This window comes from Lytechinus variegatus, chromosome 12 (genome assembly GCF_018143015.1).
Source record: "Lytechinus variegatus isolate NC3 chromosome 12, Lvar_3.0, whole genome shotgun sequence".
Taxonomy (NCBI): Eukaryota; Metazoa; Echinodermata; class Echinoidea; order Temnopleuroida; family Toxopneustidae; genus Lytechinus; species Lytechinus variegatus.
In genome coordinates this window covers 9,341,954-9,356,682 of record NC_054751.1, presented here as the reverse complement: position 1 = coordinate 9,356,682, position 14,729 = coordinate 9,341,954, and the positions used below count along the sequence as shown (strand labels likewise).

Below are 14,729 nucleotides of genomic sequence, written 5' to 3'. Positions count from 1 at the left end.
GTGTATTTTCAGACATGCTTCATAATTTTTCAAAATGTGCAATTGCAAGATTTGCCCCTTTTATTTTTAGCCTGTCTCGCTCCGATTCAACCCCAGTGATTTTATTTCGAACTCGTTTTCCCCCATTAAGCGTCATTATCCAGGATCGCAGTATCATCACTGTCGCCTAATTATCTCTTCTAATTACATGTTTAGACAACAACGACCAATTTGTTTAAGTCCTTTATCGCGGTCATTTTGTTGATGCAAACCACTGCGAAAGAAACGAGTTATCTCCCCCTGTTTTCCATGTTACACTTGTTGTCTTTATGCATTTAGCCAGGGACATGGTTGGTTTGTGAATGAGAGAGAGAGAAAAAGAAGTGTATTTCGGGGTGAAGCTCTTTCATTTGAAAATGAAATTTTATTTTCTTTTTCTGAAGAGACATGCACACGCTTTGAAAGTGATGTATAAACCGAATTCGAGGTTTCTTGTAACACTGCACAACAGCCCGAACTGTTAAACGTCAAATCCAACCCAATAAAAGGCGATTTGAATAAAAAATGGAAATAATAAAGAAGCAAAACACTTGAAACTTCATCAAAATCTAATGTAAAAAACTTATTTCACTTACTTTTACGTGATACGCAAAATGAGACATATTAATGATGTCACTCATTCACTATAACTCGTTAACTGTGTTGTATTTATCATATTGTACATTTTTTTTTACAGATTTACCATAAAAATAGACTGCATGTCAAATTTTGTTTCACATTTCAATGAGGAAGAATAAATTTATATTTGATATTACATTCTCTATTAGAAAACACAAAACGAGTAGTGAGTGTGTGACGTCATCGGTTACTTCACTTCTTAACGGCGTCAATTTTTTGATTTTCATGCGAATCAAATTATTGTTGGTATGGACATGGACCTATTGGTCCATGGTATGGAATGGACTTCCCCCTCCAAGTAGAAATTGCATACGAGATAATGACGCGATGGAGTGAGTAGGCCTAAATGTACAGATTCCGTTTTGTGTGCTTTCTTGCATTTTTTTACAAATTTATTAGGTCAACCCGGTCATTATTATCGTCTGCGCTTATCATGCTTATTTTATAACCCCGAATTGTAACAACTGAAAATGACTCCTCTTTGGCATATGGTTCATAAATGCGTATCAGCTGGAAAAAAAAACTTTTCCTGACAAATCTCAACAAACGAGAAGCCTCGGTTTAAATTTCTGTGTAATAAGCTTGAAAAGTTTTGGCACAGAAGACAATTAACTGGTGTAACATTAACAAACTTGACAACTCTTTACTAGATTCCGTCTCCAAAATGTTTGTACAGTCTACATTATACGGTCATATCTATTTCTGTGGTATGCCCGCGAGGTCAATGTTTTTTGGGTGGATGTCTAAAGTGTCGGGAATCCTATCCAATCTTTGGGGGTCACTTTCTCTAACTTTCATTGTCCCGATGAGGACACGCATAAGCAACTGAACAGCAAACATCATTTTACACGGACCTTCAGAGTCGCCACTCTATGCGACGATAAACAAAGATATACCGTTGATGACGATAATGTCGTGGTGGAACTCTCTGGATTTTTTTCTCTCTTCCTTTAGTTTTATTCTTTATCTTCTTATCCTTCCTCTTCTGCCTATTCTTCTTCTTCTCCTTGTCATTACAAAGCATTCAGTGCAGCCACTGAGCCCCCTTTACTGTTTTTATCATTTTTTTTATTTAGTAGTTTTTTTTGTTTATTGATTGATTTATTTTTATTTATTTTCTACTTTCGCTCCCATGTTCCATTCTTTGCTAGAATTTCTGTTTCGTTTAAAATTGTAATTTTCTATCATTTATTTATATGTATTCTTAACAAGCGATTCGCGCACACTGGTTTCCAATGATGATTTTTGTTGTTGTTTTGTTCTCCTTCTTTATCAGTATATTGGTTTAATCACTTGTTTTGATTATAATAAAAAAAAACATTAATATAATTTTCAAAATACGAAATCTATCTGCATCCTGATATGCCTGTTATAAAAACTTTTTTTTTTCATATTGTTTTATTCTGATTCCATGAACAAAAATATATAACATTTCAAATTAACATTTCAAAACACATAATATTTTACATTTCATATTCGGACATTTTTCACTAACTTAATACCAGCATAAATCATATATAACTTAAAGGAGAAACAATGAAATCAGTTATAAAAAACATTTACAAAGAAAAGAAAACACACACACCCACACGCACACGCTCAATTAGCGCCTAGCTTGCACGGTGGTGTCGTGGATTGAAGAGCGCCCTCCATAATAGGTCAATGTGTTTGGTATCAGAATTTCAATGATTTCAATGGGTGATTTCAAGTCCGGTGTTGGTCACTCAGATGAAAAAGCGAAAAAGAAGCGATAGGAAAGGGGGAAAAGGTAAAATACTATATCATTTTTACGAATATCATGTTAAATCTATCACATGATTATAATTGTTATCAAAATATATTTTTTCTTCCTTTTTGCTTACTCACTACCCTCGCTCGCAGCTGTTTTCGTTTTGGATTGTTTTTATTTTCAAATTTTCCTATACGCATGTTTGACACCCAAATTTTTGATTCATTATACCCCCACTGGCTTCTATCAATGAGTTTTAAACTCTGTGCCATAAAAAAAACAGGGATGCCTAGGGCATGTGCCACTCTCGAGTCCCCCTCCACAGATACACATTAATTTTAGATCCGGGGAGCGTTTCATCAATATATTCATCCCACAAGTTGTCAGATCTGGGGGGGTCGTCACCGGCCACCAGCTGCACTGCCTGACATCAGTTTTGGTAAATTTGTCTAAATTTTCTTTCCCCTAGAAGCACCCCCCCCCGTTTGATTAAAAAAAGCTGGTGACGGCACTGGTACGGTCAGTCTAGCTACTCCCCTCAAAGACTCATCCTCGTCATCGGAAACTTCCCCCTGCTCCTCATCGATGCATCGCCTTCCAGTGCTTCCACTGTTCCTGGAATCTAGGAAATTTTCTTGGAAGTTATCATTTCCGGGAATTATATTATTTTTTTTTAATATTATGTCAAAATCTATCACAAAATTGGATCTTTCTAATGCCCGTTACCTTGTGTTTCGCCCCCTCAAAATTTTTGGCTCAAGGGGCTCAATTACGGCACTGAGCCCTACGTTTCATCTTTTTTGTGTGTGTATAGAAGAGAATTATAACTTGGGAAGACTGGAGAACATTCGGAAAATTCCAGGATATTTTGTAAAATTCCAGGAACTTTTCCGGAACTTTCAGAGTAAATTCCAGGAAGTTCCGTTTTGAGCTCTATCTTCCATGTACTGCTGCTGGCCGATAGAGGGCCGTTGGAAAGACGCTGTGATGTGCCAGGCAATGGACTGAGCTGAGGACGACAGGACACGAAATTAAATTAGTTCTACGAGTAAGTTTATATCATTAAAATATGTCAGAGAGATGAAATATTGAATTTTAATATTAATTGGTAACTGTGAATGTGTGAACAAAGTGGTCAAGAGCTCCATTCATGGACTGTATCATGTTGTTGGCGTGTTGACCATGACAACTGTTCCTCCGGCTCCGACACGGTCATGACGGTACGGTATCCGCCCACCCGAGCCGGCTGACGACGGCCGACTATGTTTGTACTTTTACTTGAGTAAATTAATAGGCCTAGGCTAATATAATATCATGCGCCTGAGCTGAAGATGCAATGCAATGAGTGCATGACATAAATACAGTGGTTTCAGGTCTTTTTCAGAGTAAGAGTTACTAAGACTCACTCATTCAATGAACAAGGTTATAATATAACCTTGTTCTATATCTCTCCATGTGTGGCAAAATAAGGGTGGCAATGTTTGGCTTATTTTCTCTTTTTCTTTGGGGCAAATGCTTGATTTTTTTTACACTGACAGTTTCCATTACACCTATTATTCATACAACTTGGCTCTTATTTAAATTTGATTCTTTAAATCATTTTTTTCTTAATTAAAAATAGAGATCAAAAAATGAAAATTTTCTTGCCATATTACTTTCCACCAATAGAGGGCGTACACAAATATATGCCTAAAATTCAAGTTTTTGAGCGCTCTGGTGAATGAAAAAATTATTCCCAAGTTACTAATGAAAAATAAATTGCAACTGTATGGAAATTAGTAATTTTTGTCGCAAAAGTGATATTTTAATGATTTTTTAAAGTGTGTGCTCTGCACAACATTGGCATACCATAGTCCTACCTCTAGATTCCCCACAGGCAGGGTGGTAGCAGTAAACAAGTGCTAAGACTAAGAAATCAACCGAAATGTGTACAAAGTCATGACAATAAATAGACCTAGGCCTAGCCCTAGGCTAAATCAACCGAAATGTGTACAAGGTCATGACAATAAATAGACCTAAGCCTAGGCTTAAGTTAATTCAAATTTAAAATGCTGTTTTTTTTTAGTTTTAGATCTAGACAGGGAGACCTGGGGCCAGTCTTACGAAGAGATACTATTGATCCGATCAATCGCAACTATGGAAGCCAACAACGTCAACATATAATATACATGTTTGTTCAAAATATGTTCTAGATATGAATGTATATCAATAAATTCATTGATTTCTTGACAATCTGGTGTGTTCTCATTTATTTATAAAGGACATTTTACAACTTTCCTGTAGAAAAAATTATGGCACTGATGAATTTCCATAGAGTTACGATTGATTGGATCAATCGTAACTCTTTGAAAGACGGGGCTCAGATTTCACAAAATAAAATTGAAATGGTGGACAGTCGACCAAGCCAGGGGGCTGTTTCATAAAGCTGTTCGTAAGTTTAGAACGACCGGTGATCCGTTCTTACGTGCTAAAACATCACCGATTCAATATACCATTTACCGCAAGAAGCGATCACGGTCACCAGTCGTTCTTCAAGTCGCTCTTAATTTACAAACAGCCATATGAAATGGCCCCCAGGTCTTAATTTAAAAAAAAATCAACAATGAAGGCTACATAATGTTAGACTTGTAAAACAAAAAGTGCAAAGAAAGGGAGGGTGAACGAAAGAATGAAGGAGAAAAAGAAAAGAGGAAAGAGAAGAGATGAATTGAGAGGAAAGGAAGAAAAAATGAAGGGGAAAATTAATGAAAAAGAAGGATTAAGAAAATTATGGCATTACTCTGTCAAATTTTCAGTGCGTGTAATTGTCCAAAAATACTCTAGTACATGTATAGGTGTAGACAATTGGTTTATTTAGTCAGTATTAAAAGGGTCTGTAAGTCTGGCAAGTCAAACTGTTGGCACATAATTGCTACAAAAAATTCAAGTCCCAAGCAAGGTTAGGAGCACTAAAGAAGAGAAATCTGAAGTGAACAAACCGGAAGTATCTACAGTCTTTTGTTATTTTAGGTGGGGCTACATATGGAAGTCTTTCCAGGAGTTGTACTTGTAGATCCAGACAGGCACTTCTAAGTTGTTTTAGTTGTAACGTTAGATCTACATATGTAATTATTCCTGCCCAGAACCATGCACAGGACTGGAATAATCTTCCTGTAGCCACTTGATCAATGCAATCCCTAGATAAATTTAAGGCTGCTCTAAACTAATCACTCACACTGTCGCATCCGCACCAGACCACATCGTCATTGGAACTCTAGTTTTGTTGCTGCGTAGCTGTGATGATGATCTAGACTTAGGCTATAGCTTTGTAGTGAAGCAAGATGTACCGGCAGAACAACCAATTAAACAGAGAATAAAGCTTTTGGTCTAGATAGTCTTTAGTATTTGTGAACTCACTATAAAATCACTCCACACGCGTTACAATAGATTCGGGTCACTGAAGTGAACCTACATGTATTCGACCTATTGATCTTTTGAACATTTTGTTTTCCTTATTGTAAAAACTAGCTAGGGTTCCTAAAAAAGTGAGGTCAAGGATTTTAAATGGCAAGTGTCATCTGCAACTATGGAACGACTTTAACTGGACCACTCAGTCCATGTCTATAGGCTATATTATAAGAAAAATGAATATAATTACAACTATTTAATCCATTTTACCAAAGACAAAAAAGAAGACTTTAAAAATTTCTGAAAATGCACCCCTTAACAAGTATTGGCATGTGAAACCATACCCTTAACAAATATTGGAAACAAAACGGTACCCTTGACAAGTATTCCATGAATTGACCCCCTAAACAAGTACAGCGATATTTTGATTATTATGTCAAGGACGTGATCACCGACATCAGCTTTATCTTCACTTACATTGAGTTCCGCCCCACCTCCCACACCTTGCTCCGACTCAAACACGTAGTGTTGGGACAAAAAAATACTTCCTTTATAAAGCAAATACCGGTAGTCTTTTTTTATACCCTTGCAAATTTGACAGGAAAGAAGTAGCTTTCCTAGCAAAATATACCCTTTTCTCAGTATTCTAGTGTTTTTTGCTCCCATATTAAACTACATACATAACATGCCCAATCTTAAAAAAAATCCTTTTATCGTGTTTCTCTGGTTGCACCTGGAATCCACGCGTCAGTGGAAGTGCCCCCCTTCCCCGGGTAAGACAAATGCTGCACTACCAACCTTTTACTTCATCCCCTCTCCAGGACAGCATGTACATGTAGCTTTTTGGGAGAGAACTTCTTCAAGGTTCAAGTGGATACTAACTGAGGACAAGGTTATCATAATTGCTGTCTGTGTTGTTTATTGTGGGTCTTTGCCACAGCCACACCCATGACCTCCTAGGTGTTCTTTCTGTCACAAAGTTGATAAACTGCTAGAGATACAAATGTTCCATGTATTCTTAAGAAATTCTGGTAGAATTCTTAATTTATGTGTGTCAGAGAGGGGGGGGGGGTGATTCAAGTAATCTCACTGGGGCCTGTATAATCTTCAAAATGTTCAAAATCACGTCGAAATCTTTTTCTTCACGTGTGCACATTGCTGTGAATGATTTTAAAAATGGACAGTCATATCAATCACATAGCCTGAAAGACATAATTTTCTTATTTTACACCAATTTTGATGAAATTTTCAGCATTTTTTATGCTTTTGTTTTTATTTCTCTTTATTCATTTTATGGTAGGTAATCATTTTTTTGAGCTAGGGGTTGACTTAATGGCCTTTAAATAAATATTACTGTAATCACTGTATGGTAATTCAAACTTCATTTAGGTTACCTTTTGGAGGGTTATTTACACAGATGATTTACATTTTAGTATTGATGTACATGTATATTTATATTCTTGTGCATTGTGTTGCTTCGGCTTTGTGTTGTGGACATTTCTGTGGCTTCAGGGTTGGCGATTTTTTTGATATTTTTAAAAAAATCAAAAAAATCGGATTTATTTGATTTAAATCAGATTTTTTTTATTTAAATCAGATTTTTTTGATTTTTTTGATTTTTTAAAAGTTCCTTCGAAAAAAAGGGTAATTACCCCCCCTTACTCTTACAATGACATCAATATTGATGTTATACATTTCACCCCTAATATTGTTCTTAACCACATATTTTGTAATTAAAATCCAGTAAAAATGGAAATTAAAAATAAATTTGAGGAATCATGTATCTGAACTTCATACATAGGCCTATGAAGGAATATTCCATAGGGAATTCCCAGTGAGTAGAGAAAATTCCCCTCTGGGATTTTTCATTCAAATATTCAAAAAATCCAAGAGAAAAAAATCCCTTATCAAAACTGCCAACAAACCCTTTGCCAATTACTAGTATTCATGTATATTGTAAGAGAAATAATTCAAATCAATTATTTTTTTCAATTAGTCACAGCTTTACAATAGTCAAAGAGAGACTACAACTGTATATGTTTAGGATCTTTTTGATAAAAAGCTCTTCTCTTGCTACAGATATAGATGCAAAACTCTCAGTTTTGGAGAACAATATAGGAGATAGCTTTAGTCAAAGGGTGACTATACTACATTTTGTTACTGTGATTTTTTTACATTAATCTACAATTTTCATTCCCATATTCTCTACAAAAAAATCTGTTTGATCCATGAAGTATGAAAAAGAATCTACTTACTTTTAACTTAAAGGATAAAAACTGCAAAACTGCTTAAATTACAACATATGTATTACAAAAAGAAGTATTTTATTTTAAATGAGACACAGCTTACAACTGCCAATGATTGTAACTGAAGTACCTGCATCTTAACATTAAAATGCAGTGTTAAATGTTTATTCTGAGTTTTGCAAATTGTTGTTATAGAGCTCTTTCCATTATTACATGCAGATACAAAACTTCCATTATTTGTAGCACTGAACATAAAATGGGCTGCAGTGACTTAAAAGGTTTATAAGAGAAAGCTTATGACTGTACTACATTATGTTAATGTGATTTTTATAATTATGTTATTTAAAACATCAAATGTATGATAAATGTAACAATACGAAATAAGAGGCATGTTAAATATGTTGATTACATGAAGGTATCATTTTTTTTATTTTACATGACAGAAGTAGTTATGTGTAGGCGAAGGATCAAAACTGGAAAACTGCCAACAAACCTTTTCTCATTGACTTTTATATAATATTATATATTTTTTTTACAAACTGCTCTCTGAAAAGTTGGATTATGTGAAAACTTTATGTTAAGAAAGAAATTGACTAATAATAACTGACAAAGAATGTAAAATTTCAGAAGAAAAACTCGACATAATTTACAAAAAATGAGTACCTATTGACAACATACATCTGTAGTTTTTAAGGAATTACCTGATTTCATTAATTTGATTTTAATTTGTTTTAAGTAGATATGAAGACTTTGTTGATCTTTTATTGATATAAAGTTAATTCAAAGTTTTTCAGTTGACTTGAAGAATTAAAACTGCATTGAACAAATACTTTGTCCATGATTTGTACATGTTTCAATGGAAGTGATTTAAATCAATGATTTTTAAAAAAAAATCATGGTGATTTAAATCGCGATTTAAATCACGATTTAAATCAACGTGATTTAAATCCGCCAACCCTGTGTGGCTTGGACTTGTCCTTGAAGATCCGAAGAATTATATCATCATGATGTCCTGAATGAATCGTATTGATATCATATCAATTCCATTGCATAATGCATCAATGATATCAAGCTCTATACTAAAATATTGCATCATATTCAATTATGTACATTTCTTCCCTCTTTTCTGTTATCTGTCACCAGCCCAATTAACGCAGGATGGCTGAAGTACCCTATATTCTTGATGATCTCGACTACTACTCAGAGGCTTACCAGACCTTCACCCGATGTTCAGCCGAGACAGGAGCCATCCAGGATTGGGTGGAGTCCTCCTTCAAGGAACAGATTGTTGACAAGTTGTCTGTGAAATGCCAGTCTGCAGATCCTCTCAGAGTGTTGGGGATTGGAAGTGGGGCGGGTAAGAGCATATATTAAACCATCATAGACACCGTTCTCACTGCCTTCCTAAAACCAGTTTACTGGAAACTAGTGGAAACTGATTTAGCGTAAGTGAGGCTACAACTGTTCTTCGGGAAGCCATCTTCTCACATTTCGAATGCTCTTCTCCACACACTGTATGTGGAATGCCTACGCTGTGGTTTAAACTTTTGCGCGAAACATGTCACCCCACTAAGAATGTTCCCATGGCCACAGGACTGCTTTACGTGAAGAGGTTTTGAAAACCACTTTCAGGTGATCAAATGGGAACGCAAGCAATGCTATCTTCCAAACTGGTTTCCTGAACCGGTTTCCAGTAAACCTGTTTTAAAAAGAATAATGAGAATGGTGTCATAGACCAGATGAATGCTTTATAAAGCTGTTCATAAGTTACAAGTGACTTTAGGAACAACTGGTGATCCTTTCTTAAAGTAAATTATGCGCACCAAATTTCATCATTGTGGATTTAGCTCCTAAGAAAAGATCACCCGTCTTGTAAAGTGGGTGGTAACTTACCAATGGCTGTCTGAAAGACGGTACTGTGGTCCATCCATCCATGATACAAAACATACATGTAGAAAATGATTTTACATTTTAATTTATGTACTTTATAACCTTTATGTTATGAGACCCATAAAGCATGCATTATTTGTGTAATAATTATCTTTTACTCAATAAATATGCCGAGAGAGTTGGTAAAAACCTTTGCACCTCACAAATCACCAGTTTTAATGCAAGAATGTGTCATAAACACATGGCCTGAAGAAGTATCTCCTCCCAAATAATCAATTATACTTGGGTTTGTCAGGAGGTACTCTTTAGTGTGAGGTAACTTTGATTTGTTTCAATGTAAGGTGTGAATCCATGTATGTCAATGAAGTTCTTATCCTACTTGCTGTAGAATTCATTGCAAAACACGTTTTTGATTCAAATAAAAAAGGCAGAGGTCCAAAAATTCACCCACGTGTATACTTTGTACATGTGACTCATATCAAGACAGACATTGCATTGTCTGCAGACTGCAGAGTCTGGTATCTATATCAAAAGGAAATATGAAGCAAAGAGTTCATATTGTCAAGGTTTCACCAAAGTAAAAACAATTAGTAAGTATGTGTACACTGTTGGTTAGAGGAATGCAAGCACTCATTGTTAGCCCTGATAGAGATTCCTCCTCTCTCTCTTTTTACACTCATTGTTGTATTCTAGAGAAAAACTTGTATCTAAGCATTGTGATTTTTATGACTTTTATGCCGCTTGTTTGATATCATGCATTCTTTTGTTCCTATGATAAATGCAATTTGTTGATATTATATTTTTGAATGTTTATCTGATTTTTTTTTTGGTATCGCCTGCATGCAGTACTTGCACTTTCTCCACTCCCTGGGAGGTACTGCAACAAGAGTTTCTAATTCAATTGCTACTGCTACAATGTAGGCACAGGGTTTTATTTTATTTAATGCCCATCTAAGAGTAGAGAACTTATCTTTGATTTCAGAATTGCTCCCCCACAACCAGATTCAATTGTATTAGACGGTGTTACTATTGAAGTAGTAGATAGTTTTAAGTATCTAGGGACAACCATTGACAATAAACTTAATTGGTAACCCCAAGCCAAGATCACACTTTCAAAAGCTCGAAGTAGAATGTATTTCCTTTGAAAGCTTAGGACCGCGCATGTTCAATGGAGGAAAGTGCCCATCTTTTTAATTCAATTGTTTGGATACATGCAAGTAGGAAAGAGGACATACAGAAACTAGAAAGAGTTGAAAAGCAAGCCTCTAAAATAAAGGGTGCTTTGTAGACGAGAATGAAGGTAGAGTCCTCGGAAAAGAGATCCTGACCAATGAGAACCATGCCCTTCATAAATATTATAATTTGATGAGATCAGGCAAACATCTGAGATCCCTTCCCCGGCAGAACCTCACGCTTTGTAAATTCTTTCGTTCCAGCTTCAATCCGTGCATTTAATAGCCATAATTGAAATCATGTTACCCCACCCCCCTGCCTTTATCTTTCTTTCTCTTATCTTTGCTTGTTGATTTGTATAATGTTTAATATATGTATCGTGTAATCTTTTGTGTGTATCATGTAATATAAATTATTTTGTGCGAACAAATCTAATTTCCTTTTGTACTCGATTACAATTGGACAATAAAAATATATGAATCTGAATGGTTGTGGATGCCTTTCTAATTGGCCTCAACCAATACCCCTTTTGTTGGCCTTCGAGATTTGTTGCGCCGTTTTTCAATTTAATATGGGGAAAGTAGCATTTCCCTTCCAAATATTGAAATTTAAGGCTTGCATATTACAGCATTTGATTTCACAACCACCCTGGTTTTCTTCAAAAAAAAAAACCTGGGTGGATATTGGCAAAATGAGGATTGCGATTCAAGTCTACTGTCTCCTTGTTCACATATATGTATCTGTTGTTCATTCATTCACTCCCCACCTGCTGCAGGAAACATAGACTGTGCCATGCTGGAGCAGCTCCTGCCAACGTTCCCCAGGATCAATAACACCATTGTAGAGCCTTCGGAGGCTCAGAACGACCTCTTCAAGAACCTCGTAAAGGAGAAAGGAGGTGCCTTAAAGGGTGCATCCTTCGAGTGGAGTGTAGAGACATCCGATCAGTACTTGGACAAGGCCTTCAGCAGTGGTTCCCAGCCACCGAAATTCCACTTCATACATGCAGTACATGTTCTCTACTATGCTTCGGACTTGAAACAGAGCTTAAAGAGACTCTATGATATGCTTGAAGATGGAGGTCTCCTTTTTATTGTTAATCTATCAAGTAAGTGGAGAGAAATTCTTAACATTTTTTTTTGCTTTCTCTCTATATCTCTCTGTACCCTCCCTCTCTTTTCACTCTCTCCATCTGTCTTTCTCTCTCTTTCTATTTTGATTCTGTACTTGGTCATTTTCTCTGTTTTCTCAACTCTCCTGTGCTTATTTGTGGACAGCATTCTTGACAATTTCTGTGTACTCTCTCATTCTCTATACCTGTCTTTGTTTCTGTACCCTCTCTCCTCTTTTATTGTTCTCCATCTCTGTCTCTCTTTCTCTTGATTGTGTACTTGGTCACCTTTCTCTTTATCAAATTCTCAGTAAATCCTCAGTATACACTCTTAATCTTTCTTCATCGCAACTTTCTGCTTCATCCTGTCCAGGAAATTCCACTATCATCAAGGTCCATCGAAAGATGAACGAGATTGTGGCCGACATGAGACCGCTCCTGCTGACTGATGAGCAGATAGAAGCTGCCTTGGACTCCCAGGACATGCCACACACGGGTCAGCAAGTCGACCGCTACATCCAAGGTACAGCCATGTTTGGAGAGGGCTCTCAGGAAGGGGATCATCTCCTCGACTTCTTGACCCACTCCAAGGGCTTTCGAAGGGCAGCACCAGACAACCTCAGAGAGAGTATCCTCAAGTACCTGAGAGATCCCGACTGCTCCATAGAGAAAGATGGCGAGATCCTAGTCTTTAGGCACTGGGTCCCCATCACTGTCCCCAAGTAATTCAGGTATCTGACATCCTTCCCCTCCTACCCCCAGAAATATAATACGAGGTAGTTACAGGGAAAGTTTAAGCTGACAAATGTTAGAAACAGTCTCTGATCTTGCTCTCTCATTGCCATCATATTTCAGTTACATTTCATTTTGGCAGTGCACCTTCTTATGGGGAATCATTTCTCATTAAATCAATAATTTAAAAAATCTTATGTTAGCCACCCATTTTCTTCAAACGATGTGATATCTTAATCTCATAACCCCAACTATACTATACCTTTTGCATACTTTTTTAAAAATCTCATGTGATGTTTATTTTTTTATGTTAGATGTATATCTATATGTAAGTTGTTTACAATTTTAGACTTAAAAATAAATGGAAAAAAAATGCTTACCTTTTGGCTTAATTTTTGTCTCACGTGAACAAACTTTAGCAGAGACCTAGCAATCACTTTTCCTTGCTCTCACTTCTTTAAGTTCATACGAGGAACATATGATCCTTGGGTGATAGCACATGTATGTACATGAGGGTGATGGAGACAAAGGTCAAATGATATAAGGCTATGTCTGTTCCAAACATGCAAAAGTTTTTGTTCAGCTTGCGCTTATTTCTTTATTTCTGTATAAATTATGTTGATACATGGTACATATGATCCTTGGGTAAACCACGTGTGTTCATGAAGGTGGTGCGGTCAGAGGTCATCTAATGGTCAAAAGGTCAAGTTATTTGATTGCTCTCATTTCTTTATTTCTGCATCAATTTTGTTTACACTTGGTACACATGATCCTTTGGGTAATACCACACTGGTATTCATGAGGTAGACCAAAAGCTTCAGTCTCTGTATTTTGGTTGTTCCTGCATCAATTGTGTTTACACTTGGTACACATGATCCTTTGGGTAATACCACACGTGTATTCATGAGGTAGACCAAAAGCTTCAGTCTCTGTATTTTGGTTGTTCCGCTGAACTGCGTTGGCTCCACTCACCAATACACTGTACATAGACTAAAGAGTTGTTGCCCCGTAGGTACAGACAATATATTGGCAGTAAAGTTACATGTAACATTCGGCGGGAACCCGATTTTCTGAATTTTTTTTTTTTTACATAAAATGTTACATTATAAAAAAGAAATTACATCCATATTTACTAAAAAAAATATATGAAATTCTGAAATATCGTATCTTAGACCGCAGTTACCGCTAATGCCTAATTAATGAATGAATATCAAAACATAGTCATCTTCGATTCTTTCGTTGGTCAACGTAAGTTGCCATCTTGGATGACATCATCATCCTTACAGATGTATTTACCAGTCGCTATATATCGCGATTTGTGCTGGTGGTGCTTTGTGCTTGTAGATGTGTGTGCATTGATGGCTTGAAAATTCTAATCGGAAAGCCTTGATAAAAGCACAACTCGTTGAACGTAGAGGGCAAAATAAGGAATAAATCATCGTTAACGTACATTTTCAATATTTTCTTGGAATATGTATAGTATCAAAAGAAAGATTAGAGTCTAACGAAAATAGTGGGCCTTTGTTCAAGATAATATAATGTCATTTAGAATATTAAAAAAAATAAAAAGTCTAGACAAAACCCAGTCGCCTGTATTGGGTGACCTGATAACACATGCAGGCTTGCACTAACACACTACCGTCGGTGAATGGGGATGATAGTAAAATGTCAGAAATAGTTAAATAAATCCCCAGAAACGACTGTTATTCCTGTCTATTCATGAGGATGATATTGAAGGTCAAAAGATCATTATGCATATTTTATCAATCGCGGTATCAGTCAGGTGAGACTCATGGTTTATGAA

The 14,729-nt window shown here is 36.2% G+C and overlaps 1 protein-coding gene across 1 annotated transcript; it reads left to right on the top strand.

Moving 5' to 3' along the window:
* The first annotated feature begins 3,339 nt into the window (after positions 1-3,339).
* Positions 3,340-13,792, top strand: LOC121425096 (histamine N-methyltransferase A-like). Its single transcript, XM_041621071.1, has 4 exons — positions 3,340-3,434; positions 9,163-9,376; positions 11,858-12,190; positions 12,567-13,792. Exons 2-4 carry the CDS (start codon positions 9,178-9,180, stop codon positions 12,917-12,919), a joined length of 885 nt encoding a protein of 294 aa, XP_041477005.1. The 5' UTR covers positions 3,340-3,434; positions 9,163-9,177; the 3' UTR covers positions 12,920-13,792.
* The last annotated feature ends 937 nt before the right edge of the window (positions 13,793-14,729 follow it).

Excerpts from the sequence above, each read along its gene's own strand:
- LOC121425096 (XM_041621071.1), top strand. The coding sequence starts at position 9,178 with ATGGCTGAAGTACCCTATATTCTTGATGATCTCGACTACTACTCAGAG. Across the intron at positions 9,377-11,857 it reads GGGGATTGGAAGTGGGGCGG|GAAACATAGACTGTGCCATG; the intron begins GTAAGAGCATAT and ends CACCTGCTGCAG. Across the intron at positions 12,191-12,566 it reads TTTTATTGTTAATCTATCAA|GAAATTCCACTATCATCAAG; the intron begins GTAAGTGGAGAG and ends CATCCTGTCCAG.